This window comes from Pipra filicauda, unplaced genomic scaffold (genome assembly GCF_003945595.2).
Source record: "Pipra filicauda isolate LSUMZ 115617 unplaced genomic scaffold, ASM394559v2 scaffold153_size1761393_pilon, whole genome shotgun sequence".
In the NCBI taxonomy this organism is placed as follows: domain Eukaryota; kingdom Metazoa; phylum Chordata; class Aves; order Passeriformes; family Pipridae; genus Pipra; species Pipra filicauda.
In genome coordinates, this window is record NW_024104029.1 from 1,359,212 (window position 1) to 1,379,365 (window position 20,154).

The 20,154-nt window shown below is 37.1% G+C and overlaps 1 protein-coding gene across 16 annotated transcripts in view; it reads left to right on the forward strand.

Moving 5' to 3' along the window:
* The window catches only part of SLIT2 (slit guidance ligand 2), a 266,811-nt gene that overhangs the window by 194,864 nt on the left and 51,793 nt on the right, over positions 1–20,154 (forward strand). For 8 of the 16 annotated variants that reach the window (XM_039379040.1, XM_039379041.1, XM_039379037.1 and 5 more), the window contains 7 exons: positions 1,896–1,913; positions 3,020–3,170; positions 8,892–8,966; positions 14,378–14,521; positions 16,082–16,225; positions 17,379–17,545; positions 18,330–18,462. In XM_039379040.1, the coding sequence (XP_039234974.1) occupies positions 1,896–1,913; positions 3,020–3,170; positions 8,892–8,966; positions 14,378–14,521; positions 16,082–16,225; positions 17,379–17,545; positions 18,330–18,462 (832 nt within the window). The remainder of the gene's footprint in view (positions 1–1,895; positions 1,914–3,019; positions 3,171–8,891; positions 8,967–14,377; positions 14,522–16,081; positions 16,226–17,378; positions 17,546–18,329; positions 18,463–20,154) is intronic. The other 8 variants (XM_027713779.2, XM_027713782.2, XM_027713781.2 and 5 more) reach the window with 1 other exon arrangement.

Sequence of the window (20,154 nt, forward strand, 5' to 3'; positions counted from 1 at the left end):
CAAATTAACATTTTCTTGCCTTGCTTTCATGCTCTACACTGGCTGCAGCTACTGCTTGCTCACCTCCTCGTGTTTAGGAAATCACAGTGGAATGCTTGGAAAAGAAAGCTGATATTCTTAATTAGATGCATTCTGTGGTCACATGCATAGAGTGAATCAGAAATGCTTTCCATTGAAGAAAATATGACTTTAGAGTTGGGATGAAACAGTAATTTACACACTGCTTTAAGCTACAATAAGTCTATGATATTTTTACTAAAGATTTACTGATGTTGGCCCTAGCTCTTTGAAATATGTATCTTTCTTTATTTTACCTTGTTTGTCAGTGTGTGCACTGATTTCTTAATAGAAAAAAAAATCACTTATGTTATATTCATAAAAGATTATAAATGATTGACAAAATAAACAAGGGAATAACACATCTATTGATGAATTACAGGATGTGATTTTCAATCAGGGTTTTCTACCATAGTTTAAGATCTAGAAAGATATATACAATAATTGATTTTGACACCAGTGCACTTGTTTTTTCAAGTACTACAGGTATACGGTTATTCTGCAGTCATTGCCTCTTTAGCTGGTATGTTTAACAAATGCTGTGTGATGTATCGCTTAAATTTGCAGCAATCATGTGAAGTTCTTCATGCCCTTACACTAATACGTTGGTTTGAATATGAAGAAAAGACAAAATGAAATACAAAATAAGGCAGCAATTTGTCAGCACTGGCAGCCGTGAAAATGTGTTTTAAAGTAGCATAAAACAGGGGGATTCAATTTCTCAAACCTGTAGTACCACTCAATTCTTTAATGAGTAGAACAGCTGTATTCCTGCCACAGAGTGACTTCTACTCAACCTTGCCAGCACAACTTTTGTCTGTACATTAGAAGTGTTTTCTTGCCAGCAAATGTCTTCACATCCTGTTTATATTATGGCCACACATGCCATTAGGTTTGTTTACATATCCTTTAGGATATGCTATTCCTGGAGAAAAAAAAAAGGAAGAAAAAGAATTAGTTAATCAAAAAGTGCTTCTTGAAATACAGCTTTTGTGCTTTCTCTTTCAATCAGGTTATCAGGAAAATGCTGCCTAAAAGTATTTTAGTTGTTGAAGGCTTTATCCCTGAATATTTTAGTTTGCTTCAAACTGCTAACAGTCATGGACTCTGGGTGCTGGAAGAAAAAAGTCATGTTTTGTAACCTTGTTTACTGGGTATTTCAAAGTGCTAGAAACACTATACTTAAATAAATAGTATCAAATAATCTTAGGATTTCTTAAAAAACTTAAATTTTATTTTTTTTTAATATTTCATTGAGAGATCCTACTTTGCAGACACTATGAAGTCTTAGTAGAAATTTGTTATAGTCATTTGGAAGAATAAAGGTTATAGAAGTATTAAATCATTTTTTTGAAAAAATACCATTTATCTGCTAGCTCATAGAAATACTCTATGCTAGTTTTATCATGTATATTGGTACGAGAGTTACAAGTGCTAGAAATCATAATATGTGATGGCTGTTGGTGGGGTTTTTTCCTGCCCTGAGTAATCTGTTTCTCCTATGTTTGTTTGGTTTAGTAAGGATTTAAGTGGCATAGCATGTATATATGTTAAAGGAGCAGCTTTTAAAGAATGCATTCAAAATACTGAAGAATAATTCATGGGAGGCATCATCATCATCCTCCTATATAAAATCTGTAATAAACCCCAATCTTATCTTCATTTTTAAATGCCACTAAAATGAATTATTTTTTCTCTCTGCTGAAGACCATACCCCTTAGTATCTTCTTCTAGTCAAACTAAAGTTGAATAGAGAACATGAGAGCTTAGTTCATGTTTTTGTCTTAATTGGGATTACTCTGTCTTTCTTTCCTTCTTGGCTATCTTTACTTTTGCAGGAGTTCACCATTTTGGCTGTAAGTAAAGTTCAGTGTCTGAGCTAAATCACAGTGTACCTCCCAGCCCTGATGCACCTTCTACTAGTCTCAGTCTTTTCACCTTTGTCCAAGAAGAACCCACAGGTCCTTTCAGCTTCTCTTTGTTTTCTTTGTCACCCACCCTCAGTTCCTTACTGGATGTTTTTTCCTGATATGTTTAGGATGTTTTCTTTAAATGACTCTGGGAAATGGTGGAGGAAACTTTCAATGTGGTCCTTTTTTTTTTTTTTTTTGTATTTTTTGGTATTTTTATTTAATCTGTGACAGTGATACTGTTACTGTGGCACTGGACATTCAATAATAAGAATGCCATGTCATGTAAGCAAGTATTAAACTTCAGATGTTTCTGTAACTTATACCTACTCCTTCCTCTTTTCCCTTCCTCTTATCCTTGGCCTAATGGATGCAGTTTTGATAATGTAGCGAGATTTTCTGTTGTGCTTGATCTAACCATGTGGTTGTGAGGTATGAGTAAAACATGGTTCTGTCAAGCACCATGGAACGTCACGCAGCTTTCTACAGCATGGCAAGCTGCTGAGGCTTAAGTCAGGATCATACATTTTTTAAATTAAAGCTGAAAACAGGGCTTTCAATCTTTTGTGTTGAGTTGATGTGGAGTATCGGGACTATTAAAAAAAAAAATCACAGAGGTTAATGAAGTCCAGTCAACAATACAAATTTGTAACCAGAGAAAGAGAAAAGGTGGCATTCAGGATCTATTTATTCTTGATACAGAGAAAGAAAATAAATTCTAAAAGAATCACTGGCATTTGTGTGATTAGCTATAAACAAGGCTAGATTGGCTGACAACATAATCAGCAGAAAGTACAGCTGTGAAAAGCTCAAGTTATTGTTATCCCGTTACGTGAAGTTGGTCTCAGTTTCTTTTTCCAGCATATCTAAAGTCCCTATATTTAACCCTCTCTTGAAGCCCTTGTGTCTGTTCAGTATCACAAAGTTTATCATGCATTTCCCAAGTTGCCCACCATTATCTGCATTGCAGAAATCTTTTCAACCTTCTCACAAGCAGTAAATCATATACTTTATTGACTTAATATCTGTGTTTTGACTTGAATCTTCTACAGGCACTGAGGATTACAGATCCAAATTAAGTGGAGACTGCTTTGCAGATTTGGCTTGCCCTGAGAAATGTCGCTGTGAAGGGACCACAGTGGACTGCTCCAATCAGAAACTCAACAAAATTCCTGATCACATCCCCCAGTACACAGCAGAGTTGTAAGTTGAACCCATAATAAAGCATTGTTTATTATGGAAAAACTAACTAAAATTTTCAAATTTTCAAACCACAGTTTTACTTTTTTGAACGGCAAAATAACCTCTGTGGTGCCCTTCTAAGGACTAAATATTCATAAAAATTATTCATGCATAATTTCAGTACCATGTAGCCTTAAAAACCCATGATAAATAAATAAAGTAACTATTCTATATTTCTAGTTCTTCAAGGATCTGAGCTACCCACTTCAGTTTTTCTGAGAGGTAGTAGGGTTTATTTTGCTTTTAACTTTAACTGCAAGAGAAAGTAGGACATCCAGAAACCAAAGGGGTCAGTCTTAAAAAGAGCTACCTGGGTGTTTCAGAAGACAGAGCTGATTCTTCTTATGCAAAGTACACATTACATGTGTCAGGCAAGAGGCCAGAGAAAGATAAAGCAGACAAACAGAACAGTGTTGGTTTAAGAAGATGAGATAATAGTATAATGAACAGAATGGGCAGAAATCACAAGTTATTACTTGCTTAATAAGTGCCATATGGGAATGATTTGTAGGCATTACAACTGAAGTGATCTTCAAGGAAGGAGTGAAAGATAAAATTAAGACTACTTTACAAGGTTTTCCCATGTGCAAAGCATAGTATGAAGGGAATGCAGAGATGCTTGAAGGATCAGTGGAAAGGTAGATGAAAAGTGGCTGTCACTGCAGAGCAAAGGGGGAAGGAAATAGCTGTTTTTCGTAGGAGATTCAGTTTAAAGAACAAGGCAGAATGTTGAGGGACAAGAGGGGGCCTTTGATTTAATGTAGTAAAACAGAGACAGAGATGTGGAGACAGGAGTACTGTGATCAAGCTGTAACCCACAGGGGTGAGATGAGCAACAGGATGACACACCTCTTAAAAGACAATCAGTATAGAAGTGGCATCAAAGCAACAGTACAGCAGTGAAGGTAGGAAATAGTGAGACTATTGTTAAGTATTTTGAATATCTTGACAGGAAAAGGAATTTAAAGCAAATATTTTTAAAACAGAGATGGAGCTTTTTGTCTGTCTCTGAGCTGAAGAAGGAATTGAACTTCACGGTTGCTTTCTGTGCTGGTTTTGGCTGGGGTAGAGTTAATTTTCTTCACAGCGGATAGTATGGGTTTATGTTTTGGATTTGTGCTGAACACAGGGTGAATAATATAGAGATGGGTTTTTTTTATTGCTGAGCAGAGCTTACACAGAGCCAAGGCCTTTACTGCTTTTTGTACTTCCATGCTGGCAAGGAAGTTGGAGGTTGCATGTGAGGCTGCAAGGAGGCACAGCCAGGACAGGTGACCCAAACTGGCCAGAGGGATATTCCAGACCATATGACATCATGCTCAGTATATAAAAGGGGTGGGGGGGTGACGTTTGCAGTGATGGAGTCTGTCTTGCATGTTATGCGTGATGGGGCCCTGTTCTTCCGAAGAAGGCTGAACACCCACCTGCCAGTGGGAAGAAGTGAATTAATTTCTTATTTGCTTTGTTTGTGTATAAGGCTTTTTTTTCCCTATTAAACTGCATTTATCTCAACCCACAAGTTTTCTCATTTTCACCCATCTGGTTGTCTCCCCAGTCCTCCTAGTGGAGGAGTGAGTGGCTGTGTGGTGCTTGGTGTCTGGCAAGAGATAAACCATGGCATGTTCTTACTAAAAATCTGAGAATTACAATCAGAAGAGAAAATTGATACAGTCTTGGGTGAAGGGAGATCGACTCCAGTGGAGAAATACATTTTATGTTATCCTATATTTTAAGATAAAATTCATTTAAGAGTAAAAGCTGATGGATTAGGTAACGGGTTAACATAGGATGAGATCATAAAGTAGTGGTTCTATAAATGATAGTTACTGAATGAAGAGATGAGAAATGGAGTTGTTGAAGTGGCAAACATGCATTGTCTTGATTTTTAGGAGCAATCATGTTTAATTCTCTCTTTTCTGACGAAATAATAATCTTAATTTAACATTTTAATTGTTGTTTTTCGTATTCATTTATTTACATGTGGAAGATAAACTGTCAAGTGTTTTCTTTCTATAATTATGATTCCTACCTATTAAATTCAGAAGGAACAATTAAATAATCAAACGTCATCTTCTGTGTATCCTAAACACTCAAATTTCAGTAAAAAAAATTTTTTTTGACTAAAGTATAATTCTTTTTTGGTTGCAGCACTTTTTCAGAAAATACTCATTCTTGTTTGAAGGTGTTAGTGGATTTAAAAATCCACCATTTCCCTGAGACTTTACAGAAGTTAATTATCTCCTTTCACTTCTGTTAAAATCTTTTAAAATGGGAACTTTTACTTCAAGAGAGAATCTGCTTCCCTTCAGTTTTCATCATTGCTTTCTTTATATTTTTTGCCATTAAAAAGACCTTTTCTGTATGTAGCACTTTATCCAAGTAAGATGGTGTTAAATGTAACAAAGTCATTTTTCAGCCTTCTACTTGATAGGCTGCACAAATTGTCCTTCAAGTCATTTGATGTAATAAAAATTTCAATAGCACTACAAATATTCTAGAGAGGGTAGAGAAATTATTTCTGCATTTTTTTACTTCTGCTAAAATCCATTTGCTCTAGCCAAATACACTCTTTTCGTATTTGCCTCACTGATACAAAAGTTACAGCTCTTTTTCTTTTTTCCTCCTGTTATTCCTGGTCTTTGATGCACTGCCTTTGATGTTCCTCTTGCAACTTTCCAGTCTAGTTCTAGGACCACTCTGTGATGTCCAGTTCACAGTATTTACTGGCATGTATATGAGAACAGCAGCTAGTTAGTCTTTCTTTTCTTTTAGCTATCACATTTGAGATAAAGATACTTGTTAGAGTCAAATTACATTGATGCTTCTATAACAGTGATGAGGAAAGCTAGATTAATTTCTACAGAGTGGTGTTTAGAGCTGAGTCTCAGCTTGAAAATAAAGATCAAAAGTGAGGAAAAAGGTATGCATTGTGTATATTACAACAGTAGTGATAGCCCCCCAGTATTTCTTCAAGTTAGTTGCTTTTTTAAAAAATCTAAAAATAATAATATAGTTCAAGGCATATAGTTAATTGTAAAAGTGAAAAAAATTGTAAATAAGCCAATTGCTGTTCTAACTTCATATTTTGTTGCTTGCTCGCAGTCTTCCAGAAAACCAGTGAAAGATCTGTCTAATCTGCTAATGAAGTATTTGATATAAAGTACAAGTCTGTAATTGTACCCCAGAAATAAAATCTTTTTCAGGTAGCATTCTAATGTATAGGAAAATTCAAGAAGTGTTGATAAACCACTCAGACAAGAGTCCCCAGGAAGAAAGCTAAATAAAAATAATTTCTATCTTATATGTTGAGTTTTTATAATGATTTTACAATAACTGATAACCAAACATGACTGTTTTGAAAAGCATGAATATCACTGCAGTATATAGCCTTCCAGGAGGATCACCTATTGTATGAAAACATGCGAGTATCTTAGCCATTGTGTTACTAAAACAGGAAAAAGCATCAAATAAACCAAACAGAATATGTAGACATCATTGTGAAATGCTTCTTTGTTTACTTTTTTGTTTTGAGGATGGTGTTTCAGTACTTTTCTTTGAATAAACCAGATAAAAGTAATTTTAACATCACTTTCATGATCTAGTGATGGACAGGTAACAACTATAGTTATTGTCTTTAGTGGTGAAGAGCACTAGGCTAAAAAAATACTGATATTAAAATCCATAAGAGAGATCTCATCCCATCTGTTAATTTTCCAGTTATCTTTAATAATTTTGTTTCCATTATGTGTGGACTAATTTAAATAAAATAAATGAAATTTAAAAAGAATAAAAATTAAAAATCTACCTATGACATTATGTAGGATTATTTAGCCCTGGAAATAAAAGACTGAGGAATAACCAATGAGGAGTTCAAGATAAAAGGCTATAGTGATGTTGTCGTGTATGTTAAAGGTGAAGGAGTGCTTTTGGGAACTACTGCAAATTTCGGTCTGGGATATACTTATAGCAATGTAGTATGTAAATTATACAAAATAATTATTTTACTCTACATAGCAATAGTAAAATATCAGCTGGAATACTGTGTCAAGGGCTTCAGTTTTCAAGATGAATCACTTAGAAAAAAAATTCAAGGAGAATCATCTAAAAAAGACGACTTCTGAGAAAAAAACTAAAAAAGTTGAATGCATTTATGTGAAAGAAACTTGAGAGAGAGACAAAGTAAATTGCTTTTAATATGTTTTCAATGAGGTCAGAGATGTTTGCAGTAGAGCAAGTAAGTATTATTAGAATCAGTATATGTTTTCATTAACAAGTCATTCTGCTAGATGATATAGCAGTTGAAAAGTATGTGAAAATGTCAGCATTTATAAAATTCTGCTTCTGTTGTTCATGGATGGGGGAAAAAGAGGCTATTTACAGTGGAGAAGTAAGTTTGTTGATTGACGGTATGCAAGAATTACTTTGTATGGTTCCACTAAAAATCACAATAAGTCATTCAGCTGATTTTCAGAGGTGGTAACATCTTTTGAAATTCATGTTCCTTGTAGTTTGGTGTGCTACACAAACATTTTGTGTATATCCAAAAAACTGTCTTCTCTCGATTTGGTTCCACGTTGAAACTATTGTACAGATTTACAACCTTCATTTCCCTTCTGGCTATCACTGAGAATGAACAGGAGGGAAGGATGATCAAACAGCTTTCCTTTATTTTCTAGGTGTTTTTTAATCTTGCCTTGCGATAAGGCAATTCTGAAAAGCATTCTGGGTTTAGAATTATGCTGAATTTCATTTCACAGTGATCTTGTCAGTCACATCTCTTTCTTCCTATTTAAGATCTTAAAATTAAAGCTGGACAGACTCCTTTCCTTAATAAGATGGCTCCATTAAAATATAAAGGACCTAAGACTCATAATTTCCGTTTTCTTTTCAAGAGAGGAAATAGGGAGTACTGGGTCAATGGAGATATTTTTTGAAATTTATATAGTCCCCTAACCTAGCAGCTGCTGAAGTATACCATGCTGGAACAGCCTTGTTACCTGTGTAGGAAAGATAAATATCCAGCTAGTATTTGTTGCTCATTGTATACCTTCCTATAGTGTTAAAAATCAGCATTTAATGCTTCCTTAAGCTATGTATGTGTGCAGCCGTAGTGGCATGTAGATAAACCATGGTAAGAGAAGTGTTTTTTAAATTCTTGAAGACCTGTGCAGTGTGTTTCATTCCCTATTCAGAAGAAGCATTGAGTAATTATTTCATTCTTGTAAACAGTGTTCTATGAGTACCTCCAGATGTCTGGCAGACCCCACCTGATATCCTTTAAAGAACATAAAACTAATCTTCAGTGGTTTACATGTACTTCTAAAAGATTTTTATTTATAAGTTGCCATGGAACCCTTCCTTAGTTACATTTTTGCTTGCAAAATTAAAAACATCATCTTATATTTCTCTGCGGTTTTAGTTGTATAATATTTTGTGATCAGGCTATTAAAAAGTCTTACGTATGCCTAAGTTTAACTAATGAGAAAGTTCATTCACAGGAATGAGAATATTCATTCACAGGAATTATCAGAATTAGAAATGTCAGTATATAAGAAATTGTTCTGCATCTACCAGTTAAACACCAGCTATTCAGTGAAACCAATCTGAAAAGTTCAGCTAATGTAGAACATTCTGTACCCATGCCTGAATAATTGTTTCTGAAATTGATGTAATTTCTTTTAGGCGGCTAAATAACAATGAATTTTCAGTCCTGGAAGCTACTGGAATCTTTAAGAAACTTCCTCAGCTCCGTAAAATGTAAGTGCAACTTCAATGACCTTGTCTATTCAGACAGCATGTTAGCTCCTTGCTGTGTCTCTCCACCTTTCTTAGTTTTTATCTACAAAAGATTCAGTATATTCTAATTGAAAATCAAGAATGCGTTTAAATTAATCACTGAGGTAGGTCAGAGTTGGCAGCTCTTCTCTATGGGACTAGGCACTGCCAGCAACAACTTCTCATGGTGTATGGCTCCGGCACCTTCGCAGCAATGTCCAGCCAGCTGGTCTGTTATGCAGCCACAGCAGGGAGCTTGCAGTATAAGCTGCTTAAAAAAGATTCCAGTAATCTTTTGTAACTTCCTGTATTACTCCCTAACCAGACAGTTTTGCCTCTTTCAGCACATTAAAGCCATGCCTTTGATTCTGTGCTTCATTAAACTGTCATTAGGTGAGAGGGATATCAAAATTAAAATGACTAAGAAAAAATGGTTTGATAGCTCATCATTGTAAGTCCATGTTAACAGTTAATGTTCTAAGAGGAGTTTATAATCTTACCAGTTGCAGTTGTTACTAAAAATAAATCTATGAAAAGCTTTCTTTAGCTTATGTAAAAGACATATTTGAGAGTAGATGATTTAGATAGACTTAGTGACTCTGTGCTCAATCTTTTCAGGATTAAATCCAAACATAAATAGTAAGTGAAGAAAAATGCAAGTAAAAATAGATCAGTTTAATGATGACTGCTTTGTAGTAACCAAGTGACTGCCATTTGTAAAAGACTAGTCTAAATTACTAGTGACCAAAATCTCAAGGGGAGCAATAGTATTACTTAAACTATTGTTAAGCTTATACAGATCCTTACTGGCAGCTGTCATGATCACAATTAGTTAAATACTTATTACTGATTTTTTAGATTAAAAATTTAAAAAAAAAACCAACAATGTGAAATCAAAAAATGAACTTGCTTTTGACCTCTCCACTTGAGTACACCTTGCCACTTTGGATTAGGCTGAGATACTTAAAAATAAAAGAATATAGGAATGTCTGGCACAACAACGTTCTGGTTCTATACAGTAGATACCCAGCTTTCTTCATTCTCTAGGAATCTCAGATTGGCACTTTTTACAGCTGTAGTGTACTTTTGAAATATCAAGTATCAATATGAAGAATCAGTGGACAAGGGAAGGGGTACAGATGGCATTTATCTGGATTTCTGTAAAGCCTTTGACATGGTCCCCCACAGCATCCTTCTCTCTAAATTGGAGGGAGATGAATTCGATGATGAACTGTTAGATGGATGAGAAATTGTTTGGACTATGGCTTCAAGAGGATAGTGGTCAATGGCTTAGTGGACATGGACATCAATGACTAATCGTGTCCCTCAGGGTCCGTACGGGAATCAGTGCTTTTTAGTGTCTTCATCAATGACATAGACAAGGGGATTGAGTGCACCCTGAGCATGTTTTCAGATGACACCAAGTTGAGTGGTGCAGTTAACACACCTGAAGGATGGGATGCCATCCAGAGGGACCTGGACAAGGTCAAGAAATGAGTCCCTGGGAATCTCATGAGGTTTAACAAGACCAAGTGGAAGGTGCTGCACCTGGTTCAAGGCAACTCCCAGTATCAGTACAGGCTGGGGGATGAACAAATCAAAAGGGATATTGATTGATCAGAAGCTCGACATGAGCCAGCAATGTGCACTTGCAGTCCAGAAGCTTTCATATCCTGAGCTACATCAAAGCAGTGTGGCCATTAGGTCAAGGGATGTGATTCTGCCCCTCTACCTCACTTTGGTGAAACCTCGTGTGGTGTACTGCATCCAGCTGTGGGGTCCCCAGCACAGGTAGGACATGAACCTGTTGCAACAAGTCCAGAAAAGGGCCACCAAGATGATTAGTGAGGATGGAGAACCTCTCCTATGAGGAAGGGCTGACAGAATTAGTTTTGCTCAGCCCGGAGAAGAGAAGGCTGCAGGGTGACCTAATTGTGGCGTTGCAGTACCTGAAGGGAGCCTACAACAAAGATGGAGAGAGACTTTTTACAAGGGCATATAGTGATAGGACAAGGGGGAATGGGTTTAAACTCAAAGACAGTATGTTTAGATTAGATATCAGAAAGAAATTCTTTACTCTGAGGGTGATGAGGCACTGGAAAAGGTTGCTCAGAGAAGTTGTGGATGCCCCATCCCTGAAAGTGTTGAGGACAAGGTTGGATGGGGCCCTGAGCAACCTGGTCTGGTGAAAGATGGCCCTGAAAAGGAGTTGGAACTAAATGATATTTAAGGTCCCTTCCCCAAACTGTTCCGTGATTGTATGATCCTATGAAATTAATAAAAAACTTGATGTGTCATACATACACATGCATACATATACACATTTATACACACATTTATACATATACGAGCTCTTCGTATTTAAGAATATTTTTTTAAGTTGAGGAGATGTTCAAGACAAAAGAAAAGGAAGAGTATTAATCAATCTCGGTGTAGCTGTCTGCTGGAACTCCCAAGGGCTTTGAAATCTGGTTATTTGAGGAAGGACAAAATTGACAAAATTGAAAAAATGTTAATGAAAGATTCACTATTTTAATAGTACTGCTCTGTAACTTCCTAATATAGTTACCAGTTGTCACAACATTCTTTCATTCAGAGATTAATACAGTGAATACTTAAGCATCACTGGAAAGCAGTGAGGTACTCATGCTACAGAGACACCAATAGGAGTGAATTCTATATTTTTTTGGAGCTCATATTTCTTCTGGAGGTTCAAAATAGGTGCAAAGGACTTTCTACACAGATGACATTGAAAAATTGAGGCCTAAATGTTCCATTGATTTGACGGTTCCTCACTACTAAAGCATGTGTATGCACTGCAACATAGATTAGCTATGCAACACTAATCCTTAAAATATCTACGTGAAGTGGGTGAAGTAGTATCCATATTACACCAGGAGCAAAAAAGATTTTAGGAAACTAAGGACTTGACATGGACAAGCCAGCTGAGATAAGAAATAATGAGTTTCTTGCTTCCAGTCTTCTGCAGCACCTTACAGAAGACTGAACAGTTCACTGTGAAACTAAATGAAAGCAATGATTGTGGATGTTATCTACTTAGACTTTAGTAAAACCTTTGACACCATTTCCCACATCATTCTCCTGGATAAACGGGCTGCTTATGGCTTGGATGGACGTATACTCTGCTGGGTAAAAAGCCAGCTGGATGGCCAGGCCCAGAGAGTGGTAGTGAATGGAGTTAAATCCAGTTGGCAGACAGTCACAAGTGGTGTTCTCCAGAGCTCAGTTTTGGGGCCAGTCCTGTTTAATATCTTTATCGATTATCTGGACAAAGAGATTAAATGCACTCTCTGCAAGTTTGCAGACAACACCAAGCTTGGCAGGAGTGTTCATCTGCTGGAGGGCAGGAAGGTTCTACAGGGGGATCTGGACAGGCTGCACTGATGGGCAGAGGCCAATGGTATAGGCTGAACAAGTCCTCGTGCCGGGTCCTGTACTTTGGAAACAACATTCCCATGCATTGCTACAGGCTTGGGGATGAGTGGCTGGAAAATGGCCCATCAGAAAAGACCTGGAGGCACTGGTCAACATCCAGGTGAACAGGAACTGGCATGTGCCCAGGTGGTTAAGAAGGCCAGTGCCATCCTGGCCTATGTCAGAAATAATGTGGCCAGCAGGTCTAATGAAGTGATTGGCCCTCTGTACTTGGCACTGGTGAGGCCACATCTTGAGTATTGTGTTCTGTTTTGGGCCCCTCTCTACAAAAAATACATTGAGGTGCTGGAGTGAGTCCGGAGAAGGACAATGCCACTGTTGAAGGGTGTGGAGTCCAAGTCCTATGAGGAGCAGCTTAGGAAATTGGGGTTCTTTAGCCTTGAGAAAAGGAGGCTTGGGGGGGACCTTATCACTCTCTACAACTACCTGAAAGGAGGTTGTAGTGAGATGGGAGTTGGCCTCTTCTCCCAAGACAAGTGACAGGATGAGAGGAAATGATGTCAAATTGCATCAGGGAAGGTTACATTGGATATTAGGAAAAATTTTCCATGGAAAGGGCTGTCAAACATTAGAACAGGCCACACAGGAAAGTGGTGGAGTCACCATCCCTGGAGGGATTTAAAAGACTTAGGGACATGTTTTTGTGAGGGGCTTGGCAGTGGTGGGTTAAATGCTTGGACTTTATGATATTTAAAAGTCCTATCCAACCTAACTGATTCTATGATTCTATGATTGTATCCTTCATCACAGACAAGGTGTACAATAAATTTTAGCTAGGCTAGAAAGAGTAGTCAGCACTAAAGATTAAGCCACAACTCCTTGTTTTCCATGTCTTAGATAAAGGCACCCATTCATTCTGACAGACATATGAATTTTTGCTTTAACAAATAGTATCTTTCTTGTTTTGGATGATTAAAATGCTGTTCTAGAAATTGCATCAAAACATGTTTGATTTTCTTCCCAGCACAATTAATTCAAATAAAGTCTTTAGCTTCACTTCCTTTTTACATTGTCTCAGAGTGTTTTTAAGAGCTTTTGAAAAATCACTGGTGTATTATAACTGTTTAGTGTGTAGATATCTACTTCTGTAATGTATGTAAATAGTTATTCTCATTTTGTTTTGTTTGTTTCATGTGATATGAAAAATATTTAAGGAAATGTGTACTGTTGAGTATGTATGCTTTTGTATATGTATAGTACAGATACTGCCCATTTGGGATGTAATTTCCATATTTCAACTGAAATAGTAAACACTAAATATTTTGGCAGTATTTTAGGTCATTTTCCCACATTTTTATCCACTTTGCATGCAAATTGCAGATAAATGAACTATCTTGCTTATAAACAATCCTTTCTGACTAATGTCATAAATTATTACCATTTCATGTACTGTTTACATTCGCACATTTCATTTGCATATGTTGCTGTTTATACTGATTTCTTACATTTGTCTAGTGAGATAAAATAAAGAAACCAGAGAGGTTAGCTGTGCTGTATTCATGCGGTATCATTTTGTTATTTATTCATCTAAAAATGCTACAAAGACTGGAGACCTGAAAAAATATACAGCTACTGACAAGATTCAAAATTATGAAAAAATGTTCTTGCGTGGCAACAGCAGGGACTGGGTAATTGCCATTATTTAAAAACATCTTCCAAAGATTGCTTTAAAAATCTTTACTTCTTTAATTAGAAGAGCATTGAATTTTGCTTTTATTGGTTTGAATTTGAATGATATATTTGTTGCTTTTATACAATAACTGGGTTATTACGTCAAGGTTGGATTTGATCATCTTGGAGGTCTTTTTCAACCTTAGTGATTCTATGATTCTAACTCAATGTCTTGAAATTTCACCCAGTCTACAGCATTTAACAGTTAATGTAGGGTATTTATAAAAGAAAACATGTTCTTCTCTGTTTCTGTTAACGTGTAATAGAAACCTGAGCAATAACAAGATTACAGATATCGAAGAAGGGGCATTTGATGGAGCCTCTGGTGTGAATGAACTATTACTCACCAGCAACCGCTTGGAAAGTGTTCGACACAAAATGTTCAAAGGATTAGAAAGTCTCAAAACACTGTAAGTGTAATTATTTGGGTGTTTTTATTCTTACTTTCTTCCAGGTATTTTTTAAAGTAATATTCTGTATGTCCTAAAAAAATTGATTTTGGAGAATTAACTATGGATTATTTAAGCATATCTTAGGTTTTGTTCCTATTATGCAAGAAGTTATATATTATATTAATTTGTTGATTATTAATTATGGGTATAATAAGTCTTCTAAAATGACGAAGCAGTTGAGAATGGGTAAACATCCAACTTCAGAAGTGGAAATGGGAATAATCATCTGCATCAAAGTAACAGAATTTTGCACAGAAATTACACATTCTACATAATGGAGTCTGATTCAAATCAGCTCAACCATTACCGGGAATTTTGCTAGAGGAAAAAATTGTTCGGGTGGATATTGAAATGTGGGAAATTATTCTCTCCTAAGTAATTTTTATGTCATTTCAACAGTGAAGGGAGGATTAAAAGCACTATAGCTTGAACTCATTTCATTCTTTCCATGAGGCAGTTCAGTTCTTTCCACTCAAAAAAAATAGGTGTTTATACAATCTACAGATTCTTGGCCTTTTTCATAGATCCCGTCCTTCTGATCTGCAGAGCAGAACCAAAATTAAATGGTCTTTGGGGCTTCAGCTGTCCATAGACGTTAGGTGTTTTTAATAAATCAGGTCTACAATTTCTAACCTCGCAGTAAAAGCTGCTAAAATTATTTAAAGCAGCTAATCTTAGAAAAGAGCATGGGGAAAAATTATTCTTTCTTGATGGACAGAGACGAGAACAACAAACTTCAAAGCTCATAAGTTTTATAGAAATTAGAGATTTTAGAATAGGTATTTCTTACTTAGTATTCTGAAATTTGTATTAAACCTTAGAGTCATGCTTAGGAGGAGTCAGGTTAGCCTGATTTCATTTAAATTAAATCCTTCAGAATGCAGTAGAAGTAGTTTCTAGAATTTTCCTAAGAAAAGTGAGGTCAGAGGGGCCTCAGGAGGAGGTCATCTGGTACAAGCTTCTGCTCTATATACATAGCAGTTCTGGAGTCATTAACCTTGGAAACATGAAGATGTGTATGTCTGATTTGGGGAATTTCAATCAGTTTCATTTCTTTTCAGTTAAAAAGCCATAATTATTGATTCTGGTATTGAAAATAAAAATGCTTAGGGGAAACTGGAACAGGTTGCCAAAGGGCATTGTGGAGTCTCCTCTGGAGATACTCAAAAGCCATCTGGACACAGTCCTGAGTAACATGCTCTAGGGGACCCTGCTTGAGCAGGGAGGTTTGACCAGATGACCTCTGGTGGTCCTTTCTAACCTTACCCATTCTGTGATTCTGTGAAGCACCCCTTGCCTCTGTGAAACCTACCCACCCACCTACCTTTCTGTCTTCCAATCACCTCCACACACACTGCACCTAGTCCCTTCAGTGAAGTGACACGTGGCACAGGGGTCACTGCACTTGTGGTCCCTTCACTGGTGGCAACCCATTCCTCTTGGCCCTTGCTCCAGCAACCACTTCAGCTTCTGCCCCTGTTTGACCTAAACTAAGAAATACTGATCCTTCTTTCTCAGGATGTTGAGGAGCAACCGGGTGAGCTGTGTGGGAAACGACAGCTTCACGGGCCTGAGCTCTGTCCGTCTGCTCTCACTGTATGACAACCAGATCACCACCGTGGCCCCCGGCTCCTTCGACACACTGCATTCGCTCTCTACCTTGTAAGTCACGTTCGTCTTTTACTGTAGCCAAATTTAAATCTCTGACATTTTGGGGGCCTTTCCCTTAATGATTTGCTCTATAATTTTGCAACATGTGGTTAAGGGGAAAAAAAGTTAAAGGTAAGGAAAAGAAAAAGAGTTTATAGAGGGATTTTTAGGAAAGTTTATTCTCTGGGCCGTCTTGGGCACTTAAGAGTATGTTTTCATGGTGCCCTGTGATGCAGCATTAGACTGGTTTCCAGAAGTGCCTGAGAAGGCAGGAAAAACATCCTGCTCACCCCCCTCGCAGAAGCCCACTACTCCGAAACCGGGTTGAAAGCCACATTTTGGGTAGGCAATGCACAATCACAGCTGGTTGAATCACCATGTTGTCTGCCTTTCTGCCCTGTGCCACCCAATTACTATCTTAAATTTCTTTGGCCTGCTGAGAATCTTAATTCATACATGTTTTATAATGAACCTTCAGTCTCATTTTCTATTTAAAAAAATCTCTTTTTTTCTTTAAATGTGATGTAATTTAAGTGAAAACAGTGAGCAAAGCTGCCACAGTTTAATGAAGAAATGCAGGTTGTAGGTAGCATAATTCAGGAAAGTACTTAATCCCCTTTTTACGTAAAAAGTGACACCTTGCACCCGGTGACTAATTTTGCATATTAAGGATGACATGTTTATAGATAATAGAATCGTTGATAGATGTGTGCTGAAGTAAGGAGATGCCAAAAGTACTGGACTTTTGGAAGTAAATTCATTTTTGTAACTGGCATGTAATCAACTTAGCTGTCACTTCAGATAGGAAACTTATTCTCTGGAGCAAATAAAAGATGGAAATCCTGAGATGGTAAATTAACGGAATAGCTGTTGTCGGGTTAAAGCTAATAATGTAAAGTAATCAGCCTGCATCTCTATATGAAATTATTGCATTATCAGTACAGAGTGGCTTGACATGAACTCAGGTCTTTGACAGTTTTAAATTATTTCTAAATGAGTTGTATCAAGATTCCTCACACAGAGCCTAAATTACAGCTTTCATCTATGGTTTGTGCATAGTACTGTTTGAAGAACAGAGTTTAAGTTCAGCTTTTTGAAAATAAAAATAGAATGCTTAGGATGAAAAGATGGTGTCACCTGAGGTAAACTTTCCTGTGGTTCTCAGAAACCTCTTGGCCAATCCCTTCAACTGCAACTGCCATCTCGCGTGGCTTGGAGACTGGCTAAGGAAGAAACGCATTGTGACGGGGAACCCTCGCTGCCAAAAACCCTACTTCCTCAAAGAGATTCCTATCCAGGATGTGGCAATTCAGGATTTTACATGTGATGATGGTAAGAAGATTAATATTTGAACCTTTTATAATTTCAGCTTTCATGTGTATAGTGTAATGATTCCCATAGATCCCAAAGAGTTGTGCTTTAAAGAACTTCATCAGCACTCCGTGCTGTTTCTATATCGGTTTAAATATCTTCCACTCGTTTTTGTATGATCAGCATTCACAGGCTGTTGTATGTATGCTTTCAAAAGTTTTTCATGCCTATATTTAGTACTGTAAATAATAATTTAGAAGCAATACAAAAAACTAATCAAATGTTAAAGTTGAGATGAGAATATTTTCAAATGCTAATGCTTGAATCAAGGATGCTTTCAGGTTATTTGATCAAATAATGTGACATTTTGCCTAGCTTGTGACTTCACTAATGCTTAATAAAGAAAAAAAAAGGCTGCTATCTTGCATTTCTCACACGTGCTTCCATTTACTGCATTAATAGTTTGCAATTTTCAAGGCTGTATCTTTTTTTTAAAGAGACTGTTTTTAGTAGTTTGTTAATTTTATTTTCTTTCATTTCAGGTTTTATTCTTTCTTTAATGATTTTTTTTCCATATAATAGCATTCTTTCCTAGTAAAACGGCATTGTACTAAGTAAAGCATAACCTGAAATGTCAATTCTTGGAGCAATGGTTTACAGAGCTAATGTGATTTTTTCCCTACCTTGAGATATTATAATGTAGAAATAACATGTTTAGTTAAAGAAAATCCATGTGGGCTATCATTGCTAATATTGAAGTGACATTTATTAGCAAGCTTAGCATCTGTTCATTTTTATTAACCAGGAAATGATGACAATAGCTGCTCTCCACTGTCCCGCTGTCCTGCAGAATGTACTTGTCTGGACACAGTAGTTCGCTGCAGCAACAAAGGCCTAAAAGCTTTGCCTAAAGGCATCCCAAAAGATGTAACTGAACTGTAAGTGGCACCCTTTTTTCCCTTTTATGAAAATTATGAAAGTGTCAGATTTATATTGTCAGGTTCAAGAATAAGGGGAAAAGGAAACAAAGAATTGAATTCAGTAGATGAGTCGAAATTTGTTAATCTACCACTTTATAAAGACTTCCACATAATGTTGAGAAATTTGAGATTAAGTTTGAATTAACACTGAACCATTGTACAGCTGAATGTGGATATCATGTTAAAATGGGTTAAATTATGGACAACAGTGAATCTGATTAACCTTTGGTCACTGGTTAAGGACTGAAGTTCAATTACATAAAAAAGCAAAGAGAAAACAATATATTAATGTGTTCATAAACTTTTGTATTGAACGTGGGTTTTATACCTCTAAGTTACTTCTTTTATAACTCCAAATCAACAGTGAACCACCCTAATCCTCTAAATCAACAGCCTTCATCTTTATCAAGGAGTTCAAGTTGCCACATGTTAACTGGGAATACCACACAGCTGGCACAAACAGGTCCAGAAGATTCCAAAAGCACCTGGACAATAGCTTTATGGTACTAAGGGAGCTGACTAGGAAAGGTGCTCTCCTTGATTTGTTACTTGTTAATAAGACAGTCTTGTGAGTGAAGTGCAGCTGGTGTCCATCTTGGCCGCAGTGATCATGAAGCAGTCGAGTTTATAATCTCTGTTGACAGAAGGAAAAGTGCCAGCAAAACTTCAGCTGTGGATATGAGGAGATCAGACTTCAGGCTGCTCAGGGAACTAGTGAGTAAGATCCCCAGGGGAAATGTTTTTGAAGGTACTGGAATTCATCAGTGCTGGTCACTTTTAAGTACCACCTGCTAAGAGCAAAAGAGCAAGCATTTGGAAAATATCAAAAGTCAGGTAGGTGAGGCAGAAGGCTGCCTGGGCTAAGCAAGGATCTTCTGGAGATGAGGCAAAAATGTAAAGTGGATGTCCAGTGGAAAAAAGGTCAGGTGAAATGGGAGGAATATAGAGGTGTTCCTTACCACTGTGGGAAGAAAATGGGTGCAGCCAAAGCCAAATTGGAGTCGAAACTGGCCAGTACTGTTGGGAACAATAAAGAAAGCTTTTTTAAATGTGTCAAAAGCAAAAGCCAGTCCAGAACTAACACTGGCCCATTATTTGATGTTAGTGGTCACCTACAAACAGGGACATAGACAAAGCAGAGATGTTAAATGCTTTCTTCGTTTTGGTCTTCAACACCAGTGATGTGCTCTGAGAGTCCCAGTGCCCTGAGCTGGAGGACCATGATTGTGAGGACAGTTAACTCCCTGCCAACCTCAAACTTGAAAAGGATTTGCTGTTCCTGCTGGATCTCTATATATCTATAGGTCCTGATGGGATTTATCCAAGAGTACTCAAAGAGCTGGCTGATGTCATTGCAAGGCCTCTCTCAATGATTTTTGAATGTTCTTGGGAATCTGCAGAGGTCCCAGTCAACTGGAAGTTGGAAAATGTTGTCCCAGTTTTTGAGAAGGGCAGGAGGGTAACCTGGTAACCAAGACCCTGATAACTACAAGCCTGTCAGTCTCACTTCAGTGGGAAGCAAAATTATGGTGAAGAAAGGTTCTTCACCCAGAGGGTGGTTGACCACTGGAACAAGCTCCCCAGGGAACTGGTCACAGGACCAAGCCTGTCAGAGTCCAAGAAGCATTTGGACAATGTTGTCAAGCACAT